Source organism: Coregonus clupeaformis, chromosome 2 (genome assembly GCF_020615455.1).
Source record: "Coregonus clupeaformis isolate EN_2021a chromosome 2, ASM2061545v1, whole genome shotgun sequence".
NCBI classification, from domain to species: domain Eukaryota; kingdom Metazoa; phylum Chordata; class Actinopteri; order Salmoniformes; family Salmonidae; genus Coregonus; species Coregonus clupeaformis.
The window spans coordinates 24189887-24212462 of NC_059193.1; the positions used below are offsets into that span (position 1 = coordinate 24189887).

At 48.7% G+C, this 22576-nt stretch overlaps 1 protein-coding gene across 2 annotated transcripts in view; it reads left to right on the forward strand.

Moving 5' to 3' along the window:
• The first annotated feature begins 6085 nt into the window (after positions 1-6085).
• Positions 6086-22576, forward strand: part of gfra3 (GDNF family receptor alpha 3) — a 17189-nt gene continuing 698 nt past the window's right edge. Inside the window, exons 1-7 of one of the 2 annotated variants that reach the window (XM_041837272.2) lie at positions 6086-6852; positions 12364-12651; positions 13532-13609; positions 13864-14215; positions 14304-14413; positions 14935-15069; positions 20674-20810. In XM_041837272.2, the coding sequence (XP_041693206.1) occupies positions 6813-6852; positions 12364-12651; positions 13532-13609; positions 13864-14215; positions 14304-14413; positions 14935-15069; positions 20674-20810 (1140 nt within the window). In that variant the 5' untranslated portion in view covers positions 6086-6812. The remainder of the gene's footprint in view (positions 6853-12363; positions 12652-13531; positions 13610-13863; positions 14216-14303; positions 14414-14934; positions 15070-20673; positions 20811-22576) is intronic. The other variant, XM_041837280.2, reaches the window with a different exon arrangement.

Consider the following 22576-nt stretch of genomic DNA (forward strand, 5'->3'; position numbering starts at 1 on the left):
ATGAGCCAGCACCTCAAATGCTGTCTTCCACTCATCTCCCTCCCGAATACGCACCAGGTTGTACACGCTCCTGAGATCCAATTTTGTGAAGAAGCGCGCCCCGTGCAGTGACTCCGTCATACTAGCAATCATAGGTAGTGGATAGCTGTATTTTATTGTTATCTGATTTAGACCACGGTAGTCAATGCACGGGCGTAAACCACCATCTTTCTTCTTCACAAAAAAGAAACTCGATGACGCAGGGGAAGTGGACGGCCGTATGTATCCCTGTCTCAGAGATTCTGTGACATATGTCTCCATAGCCGCCGTCTCCTCCTGAGACAGAGGATACACGTGACTCCGGAGAAGCGCAGCGCCTACCTGGAGGTTTATCGCACAATCCCCCTGTCGATGGGGTGGTAATTGAGTCGCCTTCTTTTTCAGAAGGCGAGAGCCAAATCGGCATATTCAGGCGGAATGTGCATGGTGGGAACTTGGTTCGGACTTTCCACCGACGTTGCCCCTACGGAAACACCTACACACCTCCCCAAGCACTGATCAGACCATCCCTTGAGAGCCCTCTGTTGCCATGAAATAGTGGGGTCATGAGGAGCTAACCAGGGAAGCCCCAACACCACGGGAAACGCAGGAGAATCAATCAGATACAAACGAATTATCTCCTCATGCCCCTCCTGCGTTTTCATCCTGAGAGGCGCTGTGACTTCCCTAATCAACCCTGACCCTAAAGGGCGGCTATCTAGGGCATGGATAGGGAAGGGCACATCGACTGGCACAATAGGAATCCCTAACTTATGGGTAAACTGACGATCAATAAAGTTCCCAGCTGCGCCTGAATCTACTAGCGCCTTATGCTGGGACTGAGGCGAAAACTCTGGAAACACAACATTCATACACATATGCGCAACAGGGAGCTCTGGGTGAGTTGGGTGCCTACTCACCTGGAATGGCTCATCAGTGCGCTGCCTACTGCCTCGACTCCTAGGAGGCCCTCCCCAGCACCGACCAGCAGTGTGTCCTCTGCGGCCACAGTTGGTGCAGGGGACGGCCCCTCTCCTGGTCTCCCTCATAGCATTTACATTACATTTACGTCATTTAGCAGACGCTCTTATCCAGAGCGACTTACAAATTGGTACATTCACCTTATAGCCAGTGGGATAACCACTTTACAATATGTATTTTATTTTTATTTATTTTTTGGGGTGGGGTAAGGGGGGGGTAGAAGGATTACTTTATCCTATCCCAGGTATTCCTTAAAGAGGTGGGGTTTCAAGTGTCTCCGGAAGGTGGTGAGTGACTCCGCTGTCCTGGTGTCGTGAGGGAGATTGTTCCACCATTGGGGTGCCAGAGCAGCGAACAGTTTTGACTGGGCTGAGCGGGAACTGTACTTCCGCAGAGGTAGGGGGGCCAGCAGGCCAGAGGTGGATGAACGCAATGTCCTCGTTTGGGTGTAGGGACTGATCAGAGCCTGAAGGTACGGAGGTGCCGTTCCCCTCACAGCTCCGTAGGCAAGCACCATGGTCTTGTAGCAGATGCGAGCTTCAACTGGAAGACAGTGGAGTGTGCGGAGGAGCGGGGTGACGTGAGAGAACCTGGGAAAGGTTGAACACCAGACGGGCTGCGGCATTCTGGATGAGTTGTAAGGGTTTAATGGCACAGGCAGGGAGCCCAGCCAACAGCGAGTTGCAGTAGTCCAGACGGGAGATGACAAGTGCCTGGATTAGGACCTGTGCCGCTTCCTGTGTAAGGCAGGGTCGTACTCTCCGAATGTTGTAGAGCATGAACCTACAGGATCGGGTCACCGCCTTGATGTTTTCGGAGAACGACAGGGTGTTGTCCAGGGTCACGCCAAAGCTCTTCGCACTCTGGGAGGAGGACACAACGGAGTTGTCAACCGTGATGGCGAGATCATGGAACGGACAGTCCTTCCCCGGGAGGAAGAGCAGCTCCGTCTTGCCGAGGTTCAGCTTGAGGTGGTGATCCGTCATCCACACTGATATGTCTGCCAGACATGCAGAGATGCGATTCGCCACCTGGTTATCAGAAGGGGGAAAGGAGAAGATTAGTTGTGTGTCGTCTGCGTAGCAATGATAGGAGAGGCCATGTGAGGATATGACAGAGGGCCTAGAACAGGAGAGGGCCTAGAACTGAGCCCTGGGGGACACCAGTGGTGAGAGCACGTGGTGCGGAGACAGATTCTCGCCACGCCACTTGGTAGGAGATGGGTCAGGGGAAAAAGAGAGAATGTCCACTTGGGAGAGATGAGGATTCCTGTGCCACCACCCCGCTGACCAGATGCTCTCAGGGTATGCGAGAACACATGGTTAGACGAGGAGAGAGCAGTAGGAGTAGCAGTGTTTTCAGTGGTAATCCATGTTTCCGTCAGCGCCAAGAGGTCGAGGGACTGGAGGGTAGCATAGGCTGAGAAGAACTCTGCCTTGTTGGCAGCAGAACGGCAGTTCCAGAGGCTGCCTGAGACCTGGAACTCCACGTGGGTGGTGCGTGCAGGGACCACCAGGTTAGAGAGGCAGCAGCCACGCGGTGTGAGGCGTTTGTATAGCCTGTGCGGAGAGGAGAGAACAGGGATAGACAGAGGCATAGTTGACAGGCTACAGAAAATGGCTACAATAATGCAAAGGAAATCGGAATGAAATGAACTAAACATCTGGGAAAGGAGAGAGCGGGGCCTCCCTCACTTACGTTTCACTGAAACACCCAAATATAACTCTCCCAACTTCCACCTCAGAAACTATAATTGTTGTAAACTACAGCGGTTCAATGTTTTCTAGGAATAGACTAACTTAGTTTATTCAGCTAGCTAACTTGGTACAGTATTCTTCCATGAAAATCGTCCAGGGCACCTAGTCATATGATGCCACAGCCAACTAGCATGCCGGACTCCAACAACACGGTTTAGCACCAATAGTCGGACACAACAAACCACCAGTGTGTCAACACGCCAAGCAGATCATTTGTGTCCGTGTCTAACGTTGTGGGTTAGTCCTGACAGCTTTAGCGAGTCCGTCGTCAATTTATTCAGCCAGTTAGTTAGCTAGAATAGTTAGCATACTAGCTAGCCATTGCTTTCAGACAACGAAGAAACCCCTCCTCCCACGGCACGAACACACAGAGAGAGCCAAGCTAACGTTAACTAGTCACCCTTGTCCTGAATTCCCTTGAACGACTCTGGCTACCAGTATGTAAAAACAAAACACAAATGTAGGTTATAACTTACGCCTAGCAGCTATTGTTAGCTAGCCAAGTGCAAAGCTAGCCACTGGATTGACTCAGCCAGTTCGTGTCTGTTCGCTAGGTCGTTCCAGCTATTGTTTAGTAGCCATCCAGGTAGCAACAAGCTAGCTAAATTGCAAGCACAGTAGCCACTTACTACCTAACGTTAACGCTTCAGACAATGAGGTTAGAAAAACAGCTGATGATCGAATACCGCCCTAAAGCGGCGGGTGAACTCCGCATAGCTGACAGTAGCGGCGTCTATTCCCCCCCACTCGGCGTTGGCCCACTCCAGCGCTTTACCGGACAGACAGGAGATGAGGGCGGACACGCTCTCGTATCCCGAGGGGGCCGGGTGGATGGTTGCAGAAAACCCTGACACCCGGCAGCTGTGCCGTCATAAGCCCTCGGGAGCGAGAGCCGAATCCCACTGGACCCGGAGGTGAAGCGATGGGTATTGATGATGGTGGTGGTGTAATCGGAGGAGGTGTAGGCAGACCTCCTCTCTCCCATCGCTCCATTGTGTTCACCACACGTTCCATGGCGGTGCCAAGAGCCTGGATCATGGCCGCTTGTTGATGTACGCGTTCTTCCATTGATCCGGCTGGCACCGCTGCTCCTGCTGACTCCATGTGTAGGTGTGTGATTCTGTCAAAGGCGTCAGTGAATTGAGGTGGGCGAAGTCAAAAGCAGGACACAGAGCTTATCCGAAACGTACTTTACTTGAAAGTAAACTGAGCATATACAATCTCCACACAGGGAGGAAATAACCCGCACACTAAAGACAGCCGATCACGAATACAATCACACACAACACACAGTGTACGACAGGGTTAAATAGGGAAGACAATACAACATAATGGGAAACAGGTGTACATAATCAAGACATAACAAGTCTAACACAGAAACATGGATCGGTAGCAGCTAGTACTCCGGTGACGACGAACGCCGAAGCCTGCCCGAGCAAGGAGGAGGAGCAGCCTCGGCTGAATCCGTGACACTATGTCATTTTATATTTTTTGCACCATGGAATTTGGGGACCACAATGGAAGTAAGTCTATAGGATCCCTGTCGTGTTTTAAAATGTATGCACTGTGTGTATGTGTTTTTTAAAACTGGCAAATAAAATCAATCAATCAATCACAGGGAGGAAGACACATTTCAGTCAAATGCCTTCAGTATCCCTTTCCCCTGTATCTTGTAGATTTCACTGAATGTCTTGTTTGTTTTGTCTTCCTGGTTCTGTGAGCTGGTAAACTACTGTCTCACTGCCTTTGATTGTTTTGTCATTTGCCATTTCAAGTGGAACTAAAAATAATATAAAACGGGAGAGAGTGAGAGAAATTGCGTGTGAAATTGTTTGTGAGATTGTGTAACAATATCTGAGTATTACATGCCTGTGTGGATATTCACCCTACTCTCCTCCCCACTGGGCACACACTGGTTGAATCAACGTTGTTTCCACGTCATTTCAATGAAATTACGTTGAACCAACATGGAATAGACGTTGAATTGATGTCTGTGCCCAGTGGGTCATGTATCTACTCCTTTACAAATGGATGTTGATGCACAGGCATAGTACACATTAATGAAAACATAACAGTCTATAAATCTGGTCTGATTTAGGATAATGGTATTAGTGTACAGTATGGTATTATTATAGTAGACAGCAGTTTCAGCAGTACTATTGTGAGAGAAAACCGGGGAAGACAGAGAAGGGTTGAGTATGAGAGAAACTGTTTGGAAACCTTGGTAAGGGTGGTCAAAGAGTGAATAGAGAGAGGGCGAGAGAGAGTTGAGAAGAGGTAAAGAAGGAAGGTGGAACAGTAGTTCTAGCCAGATGGTTTTGGAGACGTTCTATTGTGTTGTCACAGCGTTGTCATAGTATTGTCCAGGAGCTCTTCCCTGATTAGCTGAATGGATTGGTCCTGGTGATTACCCAACAGGCTGTGGGGTTATACGACCTCTGGGGTGACAACACAGAGGCATGTAATTTCTTTGATGGGACAAGACCATAACGTGTGGGTGTCTGTGTGTGTCATCATTCAAATGGCCCCACTGATGATTCCTGTTTGCAATTTGAGGTTGAAAATAGCAAACAAGCAGTGAATAACGGATTGCGAATGCCAGCAACAGCCGAAGTCATATAGGTTGTTTTTTTCTCTCTCTCTCCTCGGTCTTAAAGATTAAAGTTGAATATTCTGATCATTGTTGTGCAATAAAACAGTAGGCCTAACACAGTAGCCTAATGTTTTTCATAAGCGTCCCCATTGTTTTTTTGATCCATTGTCTTATAATCAGTGACATCCTGACAGGTTGCCTTCATTAGCATGCAGATTCCAGCTCGTAAACTACACAGTTCTCAAGCCAGTGAGTTTGCCAATTATGAAATTGCATGAATAATTGAAAGACTCATGATCCTCCTCTCATTGCCTCTGTCATAATTATTTATGGCTGCCCAGCCATAAACCTCCCTGAGCCTCTTCTCCACTTGCACATTAGGCTACACATCCACTTCAACACTCACCCCCAAAATAGAATAGAACAAAATAGAATATACTGTAGAATAGATAGAATGGCATGGCAGCAATAGAATATACAGAATAGAAAAGTTTGTCAGTCATTAAAAAGGGAGCGTTTGGCTTGACAATAAGCAATTGAGTTGGCAAGTGCACAAAAAGATCTGAAGCCATGATAGCATAGCCTGTGCTCTAGCCAAAATCTTTCACAACAGTGAGAGGTGTTGACAGGATGGTCCAAAGGCCAACATTTACTTGGATGACCTGAGTTTGATTGGCCCGACATGAGTAAACACCTGGGCATCATGTCATCAGTCAAAAGATAAGGGGACCTGCATTCAGACATGTCTGTTGGAATACGGTAGGCTACATGAAATACAAACGTCCATGAAATCCTATTTGGTTTGAAACTATGAGGAAACTCGAATATGTCCAGAGTTAATATAGCCTGGGACACCCCTAACTATATGTCCCCAGTCGTCGCGTCTGAGAACTTCTTCTTCTGAGCCAATCATCAGGACGCAACAGTGTCTGTCATTTAACCCACTGTCGCACAGTGAACGGACGAGGCGAGGAGGAGGGACAGCCGGTTAATAACCCAACCACTCTGCCTCTGTCATCCTCAGGGTCTCTCACCGTCTCAGGCAGCATGTAGACGGGCTCCTCTAGTGCCACTGCCAAGAGAGAAATGGCGTGAGAAAAATGATCTCGAATTTTGACACTATCTATGGATGCAGAGTAACCTGATGTTCCACAGCTGTATTTTGGAGTCTTGATTAATTGTGTTAGTCTACGGGGGCACCCGCTACACGCTGCGCACTTTGGCGGTGGTGACAGTCAAACTATCTGAGCTGCCTTCTCGACCAGTGTAATCTAAGGAATTAATCGTTATACAGGACTATACATCTGCAACACGTACCCAGAACAGTAGAGCGTGACTCCCGCTGGATGTAACATTGAGCGGAGCGGTGTGTGGACGAATAAAGCGGTGGCGGAGCAAACGCACGAAGTCCAATTCCATCTCCCTATCCGTGTCCCGGTGCCTCTTCCCGCCCGATAACGGAGATGTTGTTCCTCGGAATACTGCTCGGCATCTTCATAAGAGGTGAGATGCAGGAAGGTATCCATGCTGTTACATCCATTTTTGTAGTCAGTCATTCGGGCTATATCTAGCCTATTCTGACCTTAAAATTAGTTTTTTTAGCAATATGATTTTATAGGCAATCATGACACCTTACTCATCTCGTATTTAAAGTATTTGATGATTTGAAGACGTAATAAGGCTGATTGCCCACATAACGCCAATTATTTGATTTAACCTTTTACATTCATGGCTGAAATGCTCGTTTTCAGTGAGCTTTGGATGCAGGCATGGCTTCTAATTTTCCACATAAATGTGCTCTATGCAAGGAATGTATTCCTTGACTCTAGGCTATGTAAACTGCTCTTAATAAAACCTTTATGACAGCAGGAATATTTGGTGAAATGAGAGACTTTACGAAACAATTGGAAACGACTTGCATTGAAACGTTGTGATCTGATTAATAAAAAATAACAAAAATAAAAAAAAGACTTAAGACATTTTCATTCCAGACTTGGGACAAAGGCTCTTGTACAACCACTATTTTTTGATATTATGAAGTTGGCAGCCCCACGTCTCCGCTCCCTCTGTGAGTTGCTGCCGCCTGAGGCATAGGCTACACGCATAATTCCCCCACGGATCGACAGGTTTTTATTTATTAGCCGAGTTAATTATTGTGTGTTTGATGTGCTGGTGTAGGCCTAAGCGACAAGGGTCCCAAGGGTCGCATCGTATATCAGTGCGGTGTCTGTTTCTCCTTCTCTCTCCCTCGCCCCCGGTGAGCGTGGTTTGATTTATGCAAACACCCTTTTGGCTTACAGGTCTCTTTCGATTTTTTAAAATCTTAATACAAATTCACCTTACCTCCAACCGCACATAGAATAAATTGTAAAGTTGTTGTTCAATGAGGAAGCGCATTCAACCGACACCGGTGTGCAAACAGCGGAATCGTGGTTGAGGTCTTATCGGCACGCAGGTGCTTGTGGCCGCCAGATGCGCGTCCAGGTGTGTTTGAGTAGCCGCCGAGACAGACACGGGGAAGGGGCGCCAAACGGCGGGGTCGCGCACTATGTGTTGACAGCCTCCCAGGGCGCGCGCCCAGCTTGTGTCACACACACTCCGGTGACAGGTGTTCCGAAGTGTATTAGGCCTAGACTCCCTCCCACCTGATATCTCCGTCGGAGGTGATTTTACCGCATAGCGGGAGGCTGGGGTTTGAACAGCAGGGCTTTGGAAAAGGTCATAAAGAGGGGTTGTTCCATATGATTTTAATCACTTTCTTACTGCACCCCTTTTGATTTGAACCTTCCATACATGATTGCCCATGGTGGAAGTGGTCAGAAAGTGACTTTTTGGACTTGAATGCCAAAACATTCAGGAGATAGAGGTGCTCAAAGTGAATAATGTTGAAATTTCTATTTTCAAATGGTACCACATGGATGGTTGGAGTTCCACACATCATAGAATGTTGATTTGAGTGGGAATATCCATTGTTTTAAATTAAACTGTCAATCTTCCATAGGAAACCTATTGAAATCACAGAAATATAGATAATAGAATAGACATTCCCATTGAAGTTGACATTCGACAGTGGGTGGACCGGTGGACATCTTTCTGTTAGTAATTGGAAGTTAAAGTTTCAATTCAATTGAAATGTCAATGGTGTACCAGCTAAATTGCAGTGGTCTGAAGGGATAGGTCCATTCTATGAGTTCTATTTCTATGATTGAAATGACACCCACCCTGTATTCAAGACTATGCAGTAACCAATGATGGGCATGACACAAACACCTCAGATGATGTAAAATAGGGTCTAAGATACAACATTTGTGAAAATGGAAAGAAAATCTGAGTTTAAGCATTTTAGATAATTGATGTTCAAGATAAAATAAAATAAAAATTGTTTCATTAAAAACATTTTTTCAAGAAATCATGGAATAGTTTGACAACCCTGTTTGTAAGCTTTCAAATGATATCAAACTGAACGGTTGATCTTTTTCAGTGCTGAAGACATGTCTCATGGTATGGTGGGGTATGCAAAATGGGTAAACTTTGAGCACCGCTATCTCCTGAAAGTTTTGGCATTCAGGTCCAAAAAGTCACTTTCTGACTACTTCCAACATGGGCAAACATGTATGAAAGGTTTTGTTGAAATCAAAAGGGGTGCAGTCAGAAAATAATTGAAATGATTTGGAACAACCTAGAGGGAACTGTAAACTCCATTATGATTTCCTCATGAAGAGGGATGATGGCAAGGGAAAGAAAAGAACATGCATGAAAAATGACAGGGTACAGTGCATTCGGAAAGTATTCAGACCCCTTGACTTTTTCCACATTTTGTTACATTACAGCCTTATTCTAAAATTGATTAAATTGTTTTTTTCCCCTTGTCAATCTCCACACAACTTGCAAATGTATATAAAAATACAAAAAACATATCACATTTACATAAGTATTCAGACCCTTTACTCAGTACATTGTTGAAGCACCTTTGGCAGCGATTACAGCCTTGAGTCTTCTTGGGTATGACGCTACAAGCTTGGCACACCTGTATTTGGGGAGTTTTTCCCCATTCTTCTCTGCAGTTCCTCTCAAGCTCTGTCAGGTTGGATGGGGAGCATCGCTGCACAGATATTTTCAGGTCTCTCCAGTGATGTTCGATCGGGTTCAAGTCCGGGCTCTGGCTCCAGGACATTCAGAGACTTGTCCCGAAGCCACTCCTGCGTTGTCTTGGCTGTGTGCTTAGGGTCGTTGTCGTGTTGGAAGGTGAACCTTCGCCCCAGTCTGAGGTCCTGAGCACTCTGGAGTAGGTTTTCATCAAGGATTTCTCTGTACTTTGCTCCGTTCATCTTTCCCTCAGTCCTGACTAGTCTCCCAGTCCCTGCAGCTGAAAAACATCCACACAGCATGATGCTGCCACCACCATGCTTGACCGTAGGGATGGTGCAAGGTTTCGTCCAGACATGACGCTTGGCATTCAGGCCAAAGAGTTCAATCTTGGTTTCATCATACCAGAGAATCTTGTTTCTCATGGTCTGAGAGTCCTTTAGGTGCCTTTTGGCAAACTCCAAGCGGGCTGTCATGTGCCTTTTACTGAGGAGTGGCTTCCGTCTGGTCACTCTACCATAAAGGCCTGATTGGTGGAGTGCTGCAGAGATGGTTGTCCTTCTGGAAGGTTCTTCCATCTCCACAGAGAAACTATGGAGCTCTGTCAGAGTGACCATCGGGTTCTTGGTCACCTCCATGACCAAGGCCCTTCTCCCCCGATTGCTCCGTTTGGCCGGGCGGCCAGCTCTAGGAAGAGTATTGGGGGTTCCAAACTTCTTCCATTTAAGAATGATGGAGGCCACTGTGTTCTTGGGGACCTTCAATGCTGCAGAAATGTGTTGGTACCCTTCCCCAGATCTGTGCCTCGACACAATCCTGTCTCTGAGCTCTATGGATAAGAGAGAGAGAGAGAGAGAGAGAGAGAGAGAGAGAGAAAGAGAGAGACTAGGGGAGTCTAGGGGAGTCTAGGGGTCGTATGTGTGTTTTGTTGCGAGAGAGAGAGACTAGGGGAGTCTAGGGGTCGTATGTGTGTTTTGTTGATAACTAGAATTTGGAAGCTCAAACACAGGAGCAAAAGATGGTGCGTGCGGATTTAGCCTCCTTGGCTGGGAGATTTGGTGTGTGTGTGTCTTCACTGGAACTCTGTCATATGCCCATTCTGCTGTACCCATGGGGACTGCATGACATCATACCTCACTGCTCCTTCAACTGAACTCTGGGATAGTGCTCCACTGCACTGCACCCAAACCACTGATCTAGAGCCAGCTCTCCCAATCCATGACCTATACCTAACCATTAATGAACAACACATCAGAACTGGCCCAGGATCAGTTACAAGTAAAACTGTAACTTTACTTAAACCCTATAGGTGTAATGCTTTATAACTTGGCTGTAAACATGTGTATGAACATTTATAATGTCTTATAAACCACATACATACTGGCCCCCTCAGCTTCTCCTTTTGAAAGGTGATGAGGTCAATGTGACGTCATGTGACAGTGAGTGATTCGCCTGGTATGTGTATGGCAATGCGTGATTAGTTTAGGGGGAAGTCTAATGAGCTTCCTGGTTTTTAAGTGACATGGGTTATTTGTTTTTGTAGTTGGTGCTCTGGTGTTTAAGCGTACATACACCTCACTGTACTTTATTTAGTCAATTTGCATTCTCCAGTTGATCTATGTTGTGCCTAGAGTCTCGGGTAGTCTATTTCATGAAACTCATTATATTCGATTTACATTTACTGCTCTGTTGAATATTAATCTATTTTTGCTCTCTCAACCACTTCATTCTTCTAGTGTGCGTGTGTGGCAGGGTGTCTATGTGTGTCACAGACAGAATGCTTTACCCCTTCCTGTGGATGTGTGGTGTTGTGTTTTTGTAATAATGATAGGCTCCGCCCCTCAGTCTCCCCCACGGCATAAGCCAGACATAAAAGGATCCCTCTCAGGGCGTGTGTGTGCGTGTGTGTGTTTCTCAGAACATAACACACAAGACATGCTGATTGTGTCTCAGATTGTGAGTGTCCTAGCCAGCAAGGTTGTTATTGGTTTGTTGCCAAAAGGTGTTCGTCTCTCTCTCTCTCTCTCTCTCTCTACCTCTCTCTCTACCTCTCCCTCTCTCTCCCTCTCTCACTTCTCTCTCTCTCTCTCTCTCTCTCTCTCTCTACCAAGGGAGTATTTTGTATTGGTTTACAAATAAAAGTGGAGAGCAGCCAAAAATATAATGCAGAACATTTTGGGGGTAAAATATGAGGTATTTCCCAAATATGAAACCTCATGCTGTGTAAGATCTGGCTTTTCTCCACCCAATATAGAACACTCATCACAATACATTTGGATTCACTCAATGAAAATTCCTTCACATCCATGGAAATGAAATACAGAAGAGGACAGTACTGGCTTTTCATATTCAATGTCAGTGTATTCAGCCCAAAGACAAATAAATGGTGGCACAGAGTGATGGGAAATGTATGGGACTCATATGGTATTTGAGAAATATATTAGTAGAATGGACATTCCCTTTCCAAAGCAACATTCTGTAGTGGGTTCCCTGGCCACCATATTGAGTGGACCATTTAGAATGTTTGGAACATCTACTCATCCGAATAAGACGGCTTTTTAAAACATTTTATTTAACCTTTATTTAACTAGGCAAAAGGCCTCCTGCGGGGACGGAGAATGGGATTAAACATTAAAATGTAGGACAAAACACACATAAAGAGGTACCTAAGACAACAACACAACATGGTAGCAACACATGACAACAACACAGTAGCAACACAACATGGCAGCAGCACAACATGGTAGCAGCACAACATGGTACAGATATTGTTAGGCACAGAAAACACAAAGGGCAAAAGGTAGAGACAATGATACATCACACGAAGCAGCCACAAGTGTCTTTAAGAGTGTCCATGATTGAGTCTTTGAATGTATAGATGGCTGACCATTCTCCCCTCCCCTTCCCCTCTCTGTCTCCTCCCTCTAGATGTGGTCCACTCTTCACCGCCCCTCCCCCCGGGCATTGTGGACTGTGTGGAGGCAGAGAAGGGGTGTAAGGCAGATCCCCAGTGTAAGGAGCTGTACAGGACCCTGGAGGGCTGTGCGTCCGAAGAGGCGGTGGCTCCGCTGGGGAGCAAGACCAGGATAGAGTGCCTGGAGGCCCTGAGCGCCCTGCACTACCTCCCCCTGTTGGCCTGCAAGTGTCAGCGCGGCGCACGCAGAGAGGAGCACTGCCTCCGAGCCTACTGGAGTGTCAGGATCCTGCAGGGTGAGTGTATGTACGTGCGAGCGTGTGTGAAAAAGGGAGACGTGTGTGTGTGTGACAGAAATGTGTATGTTTGTTTAATAGCTTGTAGAAGTAAGGATCCAGTATAGATTTCTAGCACCACTGGTTCTTGACTCACCATTTGGCCACCACTAGGTTGGACCCTGTCCTCTGTGACACATCCCTACAGCCACCGTGTGATGCCACTGATGCTACCGTCAGAGCACGGCCACTCATCTGACTGCATCCCAAATGGCACCCTATTCCCTACATAGTGGGCACACTATTCCCTATGGGCCCTGGTTAAAAGTAGTGCACTACGTAGGGAATAGGCTGCCATTCCGGCCGCACATCAATGAGAGTGAATGACAGCTAATGGAGTTATTCCCCATGCCCCGTTAGTCACCATGCATACGGTAATTACACACTACTCTAACACAACACAGAGAGTGCTCTCCCCTACCGTGTCATTATGAAAAATAATGACCGGGATTTACATTTGAACAGAATAATAGATGTATATTTAGGTTGTACCCATACCATGTAATTAGTTCAAATCTGGAACAACATGCCTATTATTAGGTAAATATATCCATGATAGATTTTAGAGTAGGTGTTATTATGATGTTGGCAGAAGCTGTGTGAATATAATTAAATGGTGGCTGTGTGAATCGAGTCCCTGTTATGATGTGATGTTTCCCTGCGTGTTCGATTATGTTGTGATTCAGTCTCCTGTGGTGTTGGGAGATTATGATGCGATTAGGGCTGCATAGCTCGTGTTATGGTTAGGTTACGATGTGATATAATGATGTTAGGTTGTGATATGACGTCGTCTCCCATGTTATTATGATGAGGTTGTAATGTGATGTTCTCCTCTGTGATCATGTAGGTTATGATGACTTGGAGGCGTCTCCCTATGACGACTCGCCAGTGGAGACATCTCACATGGCCTCCATAGTGGCAGCAGGTAGCCAACAACACAATCACCCATTACATTAAAACTCCTGATCAATATATCAATACACTACAAAACCAAATCAATCAACTCATCTATACAGCCCTCAAGTGACCAGATGTCCAGTTTCTCTCCTCTTTCTATCTCCCTCGCTCCCCTCTTTCTCTCTATCTATCTCTCCCTCCCATTCTCTCTCTCTCCTTTCCCATACCTCTCTCTCTACATCTCTCCCCCTCTCTATCTTTCCCCATCCCCCTCTCTCTCAGCCTCCTCTCTTCCTCTAGATGGACAGAACGCATGTCTGAAGGCAGCCCAGGATTGTGGTCTGTATGAGAAATGTGGGTCCCTGAGGTCTGAGTACGTCCTGGCCTGCACTAAGCCTGTCCCAGGCTCGGACCACTGCAACAGGCAGAAGTGCCACCGGGCGCTGCGGCGCTTCCTGGAGCGCGTCCCGGAGGAGTACAGCCTGGGGGTGCTGTTCTGCCCCTGTACTGACAAACTGTGTGGGGAGAGACGCAGGAAGACCATCGTCCCCTCCTGTTCCTACCAGGAGAGAGATGGGATACAGCCCAACTGTCTGCATCTGCAGAGCTACTGCAGGAAGGACCAACTCTGCAGGTCAGACACACAACGTACACAAACACACACATTTTTCTCTTATAAGTACTCACATTTACGTATGTGTATGTGTGTGTGTCTGTCTCAGGTCCAGACTGGCTGATTTCCAGCATAACTGCCAGCCCTCCGGCCTTTCGCCCTCCGGCTGTATCAGAGAGAGTGGAGCAGTGTGCCTCAAATCCTATGCCGGACTCATCGGTAAAAGAGAGGGAGGGAGGGAGGGAGGGAGGGAGGGAGGGAGGGAGGGAGAGAGAGAGAGAGAGAGAGAGAGAGAGAGAGAGAGAGAGAGAGAGAGAGAGAGAGAGAGAGAGAGAGAGAGAGAGAGAGAGAGAGAGAGAGAGAGAGAGAGAGAGAGAGAGAGAGAGAGAGAGAGAGAGAGAGAGAGAGAGAGAGAGAGAGAGGATAATGTTTTAGAAGAGGAGAAATAGCCTTAAGCGCAGCGGTCAGTCTGGTTTCATGAGGCTATAGGAGAAAAAGGGATGCAGATATATGAAGGATGGAGAGGGGTGAGATGAGGGAGGAGAGAGACGGAGAGAATAAAGAGTTAGAGTATTCTAGGATATAGATTTGGGTGGATCACTAGAGAGTGATAAAGATGACAGAGAGGGTGTTAGCGGGTCATGTCAGGGGTGGATCAGTGGGGCGTCAGATGGCCAGCGGTAGGACTTGACCTTTTGCAGTAGGAGTTGACCTCGATAACCTTTGACCCCCTCCTCCAGGCACCATCATGACCCCCAACTACCTTAGCAACAGCACTGTAGACGTAGCCCTGTGGTGCAATTGTGAGGGCAGTGGCAACCAATTGCAGGACTGCCTGAGGATCCAGAGCATGTTCACCAACAACGCCTGTCTGGGTGAGTCTATACATCCACCTACCTGTCAATCAACTGTCTAACCAATCAATGCAATTTCCATACGGCAAGCAATTAATTTAGTACTTGACACTTCAATCCATCAATCTGTCAAATAGTCAGCTACACTCGCTCTCATTGTCACAGTTCCCTCAGCCAGAACCCAAAAGCAGACCAGGACAAGGAGAGTTGAACGAAGGTGAGGGTTTATTAGATACGACAAAAGGTGCAGTATAATCCAGGGACAGAGCGGGCGGCGTGGTTGAGTAGTTGGGGGTGCAGTCTGGGTCCAGTGATGGCTCGGCAGCCGCCGACCATCAGGCAGAGGTGGAGTGAAGGTTCCGGACGTGTGACTGCGGGTGGAACAAAAACGGAGGTAAGAACACAAAACTCAACAAAGTACAAAATAACAAAACTCACGCAAGATACTCTTGAACTGATACACAGTACACCTACTGTTCATGGCTAACGATCCGGCAGGAACTGGATGTTGGGCCAGAGCCTAAGAAAGGTGCTGATTAGGCCCAGGTGTGCAGATTGCTAATGGGAAGCAGGTGCGGAAACCAGAGCGCTCCCCGGAGCGTTCCCGAACCCTCGGGAAACTGGAGATTACGACCAGGACCCGACTCAGACAGCCGGGATCGTTACAGTACCCCCCTCCGACTGAACGCCACCGGGCGGACTCCCGGAGCGCCAGGATGGAGGCGGTAAAGTCCCTGATGAGATCCGCGTCTAGGACCTGTCGGCGCGGAATCCAACTCCTCTCTTCAGGACCATACCCCTCCCAGTCCACGAGATACTGGAAACCCCGGCCCCGCCGTCTGGAATCCATAATGCGACGCACCGTGTAGGCAGGACCACCTCCGATCATCCGAGGAGGAGGAGGAGGAGGCGGAGGAGGCAACAGAGGACTGAGGAAGACAGGCTTGAGGCAGGAGACATGAAAGGTGGGATGGACTCTGAGCGTCCTCGGTAGTTTGAGTCGCACTGCCACTGGATTGATCACCTTCTCCACCACAAACGGACCAATAAACTTCGGTAACAACTTCCTAGACTCAGTCCGTAACGGAAGATCCCGTGTGGCCAACCAAACCCTATCTCCGATGGTATAGGTGGGAGCGGGGATCCGGCGACGATTCGCCTGGAGCTGATACCGGTCCGAACCTCTAAGGAGTGCCTTTCTGGCCCGATGCCAGGTCCGGTGGCAACGCCGAATATGGGCCTGAACCGAAGGCACTGAGAGCTCCTTCTCCTGAGAAGGGAACAGGGGAGGTTGGTAGCCATACAGGCACTGGAAGGGCGACATCCCAGTGGCAGATGTAGGGAGAGTATTGTGGGCATACTCAACCCAAGGCAACTGAGAGGCCCAGGAGGTGGGGTTGGAAGAGACCAGACAGCGTAGCGTGGATTCCATCTTCTGGTTGGCTCTCTCCGCCTGACCATTGGATTGGGGGTGAAAACCAGATGTGAGACTGACTGTAGCTCCAATGGCCAAACAGAAGGACTTCCAGACAGCAGAGGTAAACTGAGGGCCACGGTCGGAAACGATATCACTGGGCAAACCGTGGACCCTGAAAACCTCCCTAACCAGGATCTCGGACGCTCTCCGAGGCAGAGGGAAGCTTGGCAATAGGCACAAAGTGGGCGAACTTGCTGAATCTGTCCACGATAGTCAGAACGACCGTGTTCCCCTCAGAAGCGGGCAACCCCGTGACGAAGTCCAGGGCCAGATGCGACCATGGACGCCCGGGGAATAGGAAGGGGGGTGAAGTAGTCCAGAGCTGGGCCGATTGGTACTCTTATTCTGCGCACACACTGGACAGGCAGCAACAAAACCCCGAGTATCCTCGGCCATGGCAGGCCACCAAAAACGTCTGCGAAGAAACGCCATAGTCCGAGCCACGCCGGGGTGACAAGCCATCTTGCTGGCGTGGGACCATTTGAGGACAGCAGGACGAACCGACTCAGGCACAAACAACCGACCGGGTGGACCGTTACCGGGACCGGGCTGAGTCCGAAGGGCCGCCAGCACCTCCTCCTCAATCTTCCATATCACTGCTCCCACGACGCAGTTCCGGGGGAGAATAGTCTCGGTCTTGGACCCACTCTCCTCCGTCTTGGAGAACATCCGGGACAAGGCGTCCGCCTTGCCGTTCTTAGATCCCGGTCGGAACGTCAGGGCAAACTTGAATCGTCCGAAAAACAACGCCCACCTGGCCTGACGGGAGTTGAGACGTTTAGCCGATTGCACGTAAGCAAGATTCTTGTGGTCAGTCCAGACAATAAACGGTTGCTCCGCCTCCAACCAGTGGCGCCACTCCTCCAAGGCAAGTTTCACCGCGAGAAGCTCCCGGTTACCCACATCGTAATTCCTCTCTGCAGGCGAAAGGCGACGAGAGTAGTAGGCGCAGGGATGGAGTTTACTGTCCGTGGAGCATCGCTGCGACAGGATGGCGCCAACTCCCACATCAGACGCGGTCCACTTCAACGACGAACTGACGGGCCGTGTCCGGTTGAGAGAGAATCGGTGCGTTGGTGAATCGCCTCTTCAAATCCAGAAACGCTTCGATCCGCCTCCGGATTCCACTTGAAGGTCCTGATACTGGAAGTCAAGGCAGTTAATGGAGCGGCCACACGGCTGTAATCCCGGATGAATCTGCGGTAGAAATTCGCAAACCCCAAAAATCTCTGGAGTTGCAATCTCGCACCGGGCTGGACCCATTCCAGAACCGCTCTAACCTTCTCCTGATCCATCCTAATCTCACCCCTGGAGATGATGTACCCGAGAAAGGATGTAGTGTGGGCGTGAAACTCGCACTTCTCGGCCTTCACGAACAGACGATTCTCCAACAATCGCTGCAGAACCTGCCGGACATGCTGGACGTGGTCGGAAGGTTCCTTCGAGAAGATCAGAATGTCATCCAGGTAAACAAACACGAAGAGACCGATCATATCTCTCAGGACGTCGTTCACCATACTCTGGAATACCGCTGGAGCATTGGTCAGTCCAAACGGCATCACCTGATACTCGAGTGACCCATCGGTGTATTGAAACCCGTCAACCACTCGTCCCCCTCTCTGATCCGGACCAGGTGATACGCATTGCGTAGGTCTAGCTTGGTGAACACCGTAGCACCCTGTAAGGAGTCGAAGGCAGAACTCATCAAGGGCAGGGGATACTTGTTCTTGACCGTGATGTCATTCAACCCCCCGATAATCAATACACGGTCGAAGAGAGCCATCCTTCTTTCCCACAAAGAAGAATCCTGCCCCCCAGGGGTGATGACGAGGGACGAACGAGACCAGCAGCTAGGGACTCCTTGATGTAGGTCTCCAACGCCTCACGTTCAGGTCGGGAGATACTGTATAACCTCCCCTTGGGGTAGACAGCTCCAGGAACCAGGTTGATGGCACAATCATATGGTCGGTGGGGAGGAAGTGACAGAGCCTTCTGCTTACTGAAAACTTCCCCCAAATCGTGATATGTCTCGGGAACCAGGGACAAATCTGGGGGTTTAGCCTCAATCACCTGACTGGGAACCGAATGGGGGCAGGCAGTCTTGAGACAGTTAGCATGACAATCAAGGCTCCAACTCGTTACCTTGCCCGTCACCCAATCGAACGTGGGATTGTGTTCCTTCAGCCAGGGGTATCCAAGGACCAGAGGAACATGGGAAGACGGCAGAATGAAAAATGAAATCATCTCCGAATGATTCCCCGACAACCGCATCTTAACCGGTTCAGTCCTCATCGTGATACGTGCCAGACTACTGCCGTTCAGAGTGGTCGCTTCAATGGCTTCCGGCAATTGCTCCTTGGAAAGCCCCAGCTGTTCCACCAACTTCGGCATCAAGAAAGCTTCCATCGGCACCTGAATCGATAAAAGCGTTAAGCGCTAAGCTCTGATTCCTGTTCACAAGGGTAGCCGGGGAAGCGGGGTCTGACAGAGGTACTGAGAGGTTGAAACTGGCTCGCTAAAAGTCCTCCCAACTTTAGCGAGCCGGGCAGTTTGACGACCGCCGGGAACAGGTGGAGATGTAATGTCCCGAGCGACCACAGTAGAGGCAGCAGTTGGTCTTACGTCTATGTTGACGCTCCTCCTTGGTTAACCCGTGCCGCCCCACTTGCATGGGTTCAGAATCGGGAGAGAGGTCCTCTCCACTAATCCTTAGTGGTGGAGAATGATCGACGTGTTCTGGTCCACCACCCGACCCGACTGGGAACTGAGAAGCTGATCGATTGGACGGACCCCATTGCTTCTCCCTCCTTCGCTCTCGGACTCGATTATCCACCCGAATAGACAAGGCTACCAAGCTGTCCAGGTCACTAGGCTCCGGATAGGAGATCAACTCATCCTTGAGCTGCTCCGACAGGCCCTGGTAAAAGGCCGCTTGCAAAGACTCCTCGTTCCACCCACTCTCCACAGCCAACGTCTTGAACTCGATCACGAAGTCGGCCACGCTGCGAGTTCCTTGGTGAAGAGAAAACAGACGCCTAGCTGCGTCCCTCCCTCGGACGGAATGGTCGAAGAGCTTCCTCATCTCGGCCGTGAACCCCTGGTATGAAGCCATGCAGGGATCCTGTCGTTCCCAAACGGCTGAAGCCCACTCCAGCGCTCGACCACGCAGCAACTCAATCAAAAAGGCTATCCTAGCCTTGTCAGTGGCATAAGAGTAGGGCTGTAGATCGAACACTAATCCACACTGCATAAGGAAGGAACGGCATCTTCCCAGCTCCCCCTCATATTTATCCGGCGTCGGAACCTTGGGCTCACGGAGGGACACAACTTCAGAAGCGGCAGGCGAGATGGGTGAAACCGGTAGTGAGTCCTCCACCGGACACTGGCGTTGGTTCTGGACCTCCGTCAGGCCGGTAGAAAGGTTCCGAACTGACAACGCGATCTCCTGTAGTACCATGCTATGATGGCCCAACATCTTCTCCTGCTGGGTAATGGCATGGCGAACAGAGTCCAGGTCCGCTGGGTTCATATTTGGCCGGATCGTTCTGTCACAGTTCCCTCAGCCAGAACCCAAAAGCAGACCAGGACAAGGAGAGTTGAACGAAGGTGAGGGTTTATTAGATACGACAAAAGGTGCAGTATAATCCAGGGACAGAGCGGGCGGCGTGGTTGAGTAGTTGGGGGGTGCAGTCTGGGTCCAGTGATGGCTCGGCAGCCGCCGACCATCAGGCAGAGGTGGAGTGAAGGTTCCGGACGTGTGACTGCGGGTGGAACAAAAACGGAGGTAAGAACACAAAACTCAACAAAGTACAAAATAACAAAACTCACGCAAGATACTCTTGAACTGATACACAGTACACCTACTGTTCATGGCTAACGATCCGGCAGGAACTGGATGTTGGGCCAGAGCCTAAGAAAGGTGCTGATTAGGCCCAGGTGTGCAGATTGCTAATGGGAAGCAGGTGCGGAAACCAGAGCGCTCCCCGGAGCGTTCCCGAACCCTCGGGAAACTGGAGATTACGACCAGGACCCGACTCAGACAGCCGGGATCGTTACACTCATGCACGCATGTGAACGTGCACACACACGCACACACACACACACACACACAATATGTAATGTAATGTGTCTATCTGTCCGTCTCACAGAGAACTCCATCAGTACCATGGGTAGCTCCCCCCCTCGGCCAGTGGAGAGCATTCCTCCCCCGTCCCCTCGCCCCTCCCCCCTGGACCAGCAGAACAAGCTCAGCAACAACGCCCAGGATGAGCTCAGCAACAACGCTGTGAGTACTACTACTCAACATTACCCAATACTACCTAACATTACTCAACATTACCCAATACTACCTAATATTACTCTACATTACCCAATACTACCTAACATTACTCAACACTACCTAACATTACTCAACATTACCCAATACTACCTAACATTACTCAACATTACCAATACTACCTAACATTACTCAACATTACCCAATACTACCTAACATTAGTCAACATTACCCAATACTACCTAACATTACTCTATACTACCTAACAATACTCAAATCTACCCAACATTACCTAACATTACCTAATATTACCTAACATAACCTGACATTATCCAATACCACCTAACATTACCCAGTACTACCTAACATTAATCAACATTACCAATACTACCTAACATTACTCAACATTACCCAATACTACCTAACAATACTCAACTCTACCCAACATTTACCTAACATTACCCAATATTACCTAACATAACCTGACATTACCCAATACCACCTAACATTACCCAGTACTACCTAACATTACTCAACACTACCCAACACTACCTTACATTACTGAACACTATTCAACATTACTCAACACTATGCAACGTTGTTAGTTTTGAACGACTCACGACTTTAGATGAATTACCATCACTCAGAAACATGCACTGCTCCTCTAAACACTAATCACACAACTGGCAATCAAATGAAGCAAAGTAAAATACCACTCCACCCAGCACTGACCACTTCCAGGCCAGCTTGACCTCGCACTGACCACTGCCAGCTTGACCACAAACAGATGGACTGACCACTGACTGACCGTTCGATTAGACACTGACCACCTGACTGAACACTAACCATCAAGTACTGAATGCTCGACCTAGTACACACCTCTAGACCATTGACCAATGTAGTGACCACAGGCTGCTGGAATGACCATTGAACAATGTAGTGACCACAGGCTGCTGGAATGACCATTGACCACAGGAGTGACCGCTGGTGGCTGACCGCTAAACCCTGTCTGGTCCATTGAGCAGAGTGACAGTGAAGCACTTTGTGTCTCCTCTGCTCCCCGCATGCTCAACACAGCTAGAGATGATCTGAGCCGCCAGCTAGACCAGGGGGATTCCAATACTCTCTTTCTCTTCCTTTCTCTCTCTCTCTCTCTCTCTCTCTCTCTCTCTCTCTCTCTCTCTCTCTCTCTCTCTCTCTCTCTCTCTCTCATTGGCTGTCTGACTCCCTTTCTCTCTTTCCCTCTCTTAAATTCTCCCTCTCCCTCACTCTTTCTACATCTCTTTCTCTCTCTTTCTCTCCCTCTCGCTCTCCCACTCTCCCCCCTCTCTCTGAGAGGATTAGATGAAGGTGTTTGCAGGAGGCAGTGCATCAATCAGATTTCATCAGTATTAATTTATGCATGCCCATCTGTCTATCCCTCTCTCTCTCTCCTTCCCTCTCTCTCCCCTAATCCTTCCTCCTAATCAGTGCCTCCTTTACTCTCGCTCTCCCCTCTTTTCTCTCGCTCACTCTCCCTCCTCTCTGTGTTCCACATTGTAATCCCTCGCTCCAGTCTCTCTCTCTCTCTCTCTCTCTCTCTCTCTCTCTCTCTCTCTCTCTCTCTCTCTCTCTCTCTCTCTCTCTCTCTCTCTCTCTCTCTCTCTCTCTCTCTCTCTCTCTCTCTCTCTCAACCATTGCTCTACAATACATTGTTCCACTTTCTTGTCTCTCCTCTCTTCTCCTCACTCATCCCATTCTCTCTTCCTCTCCTCTAACAATATATATCTCTCTCT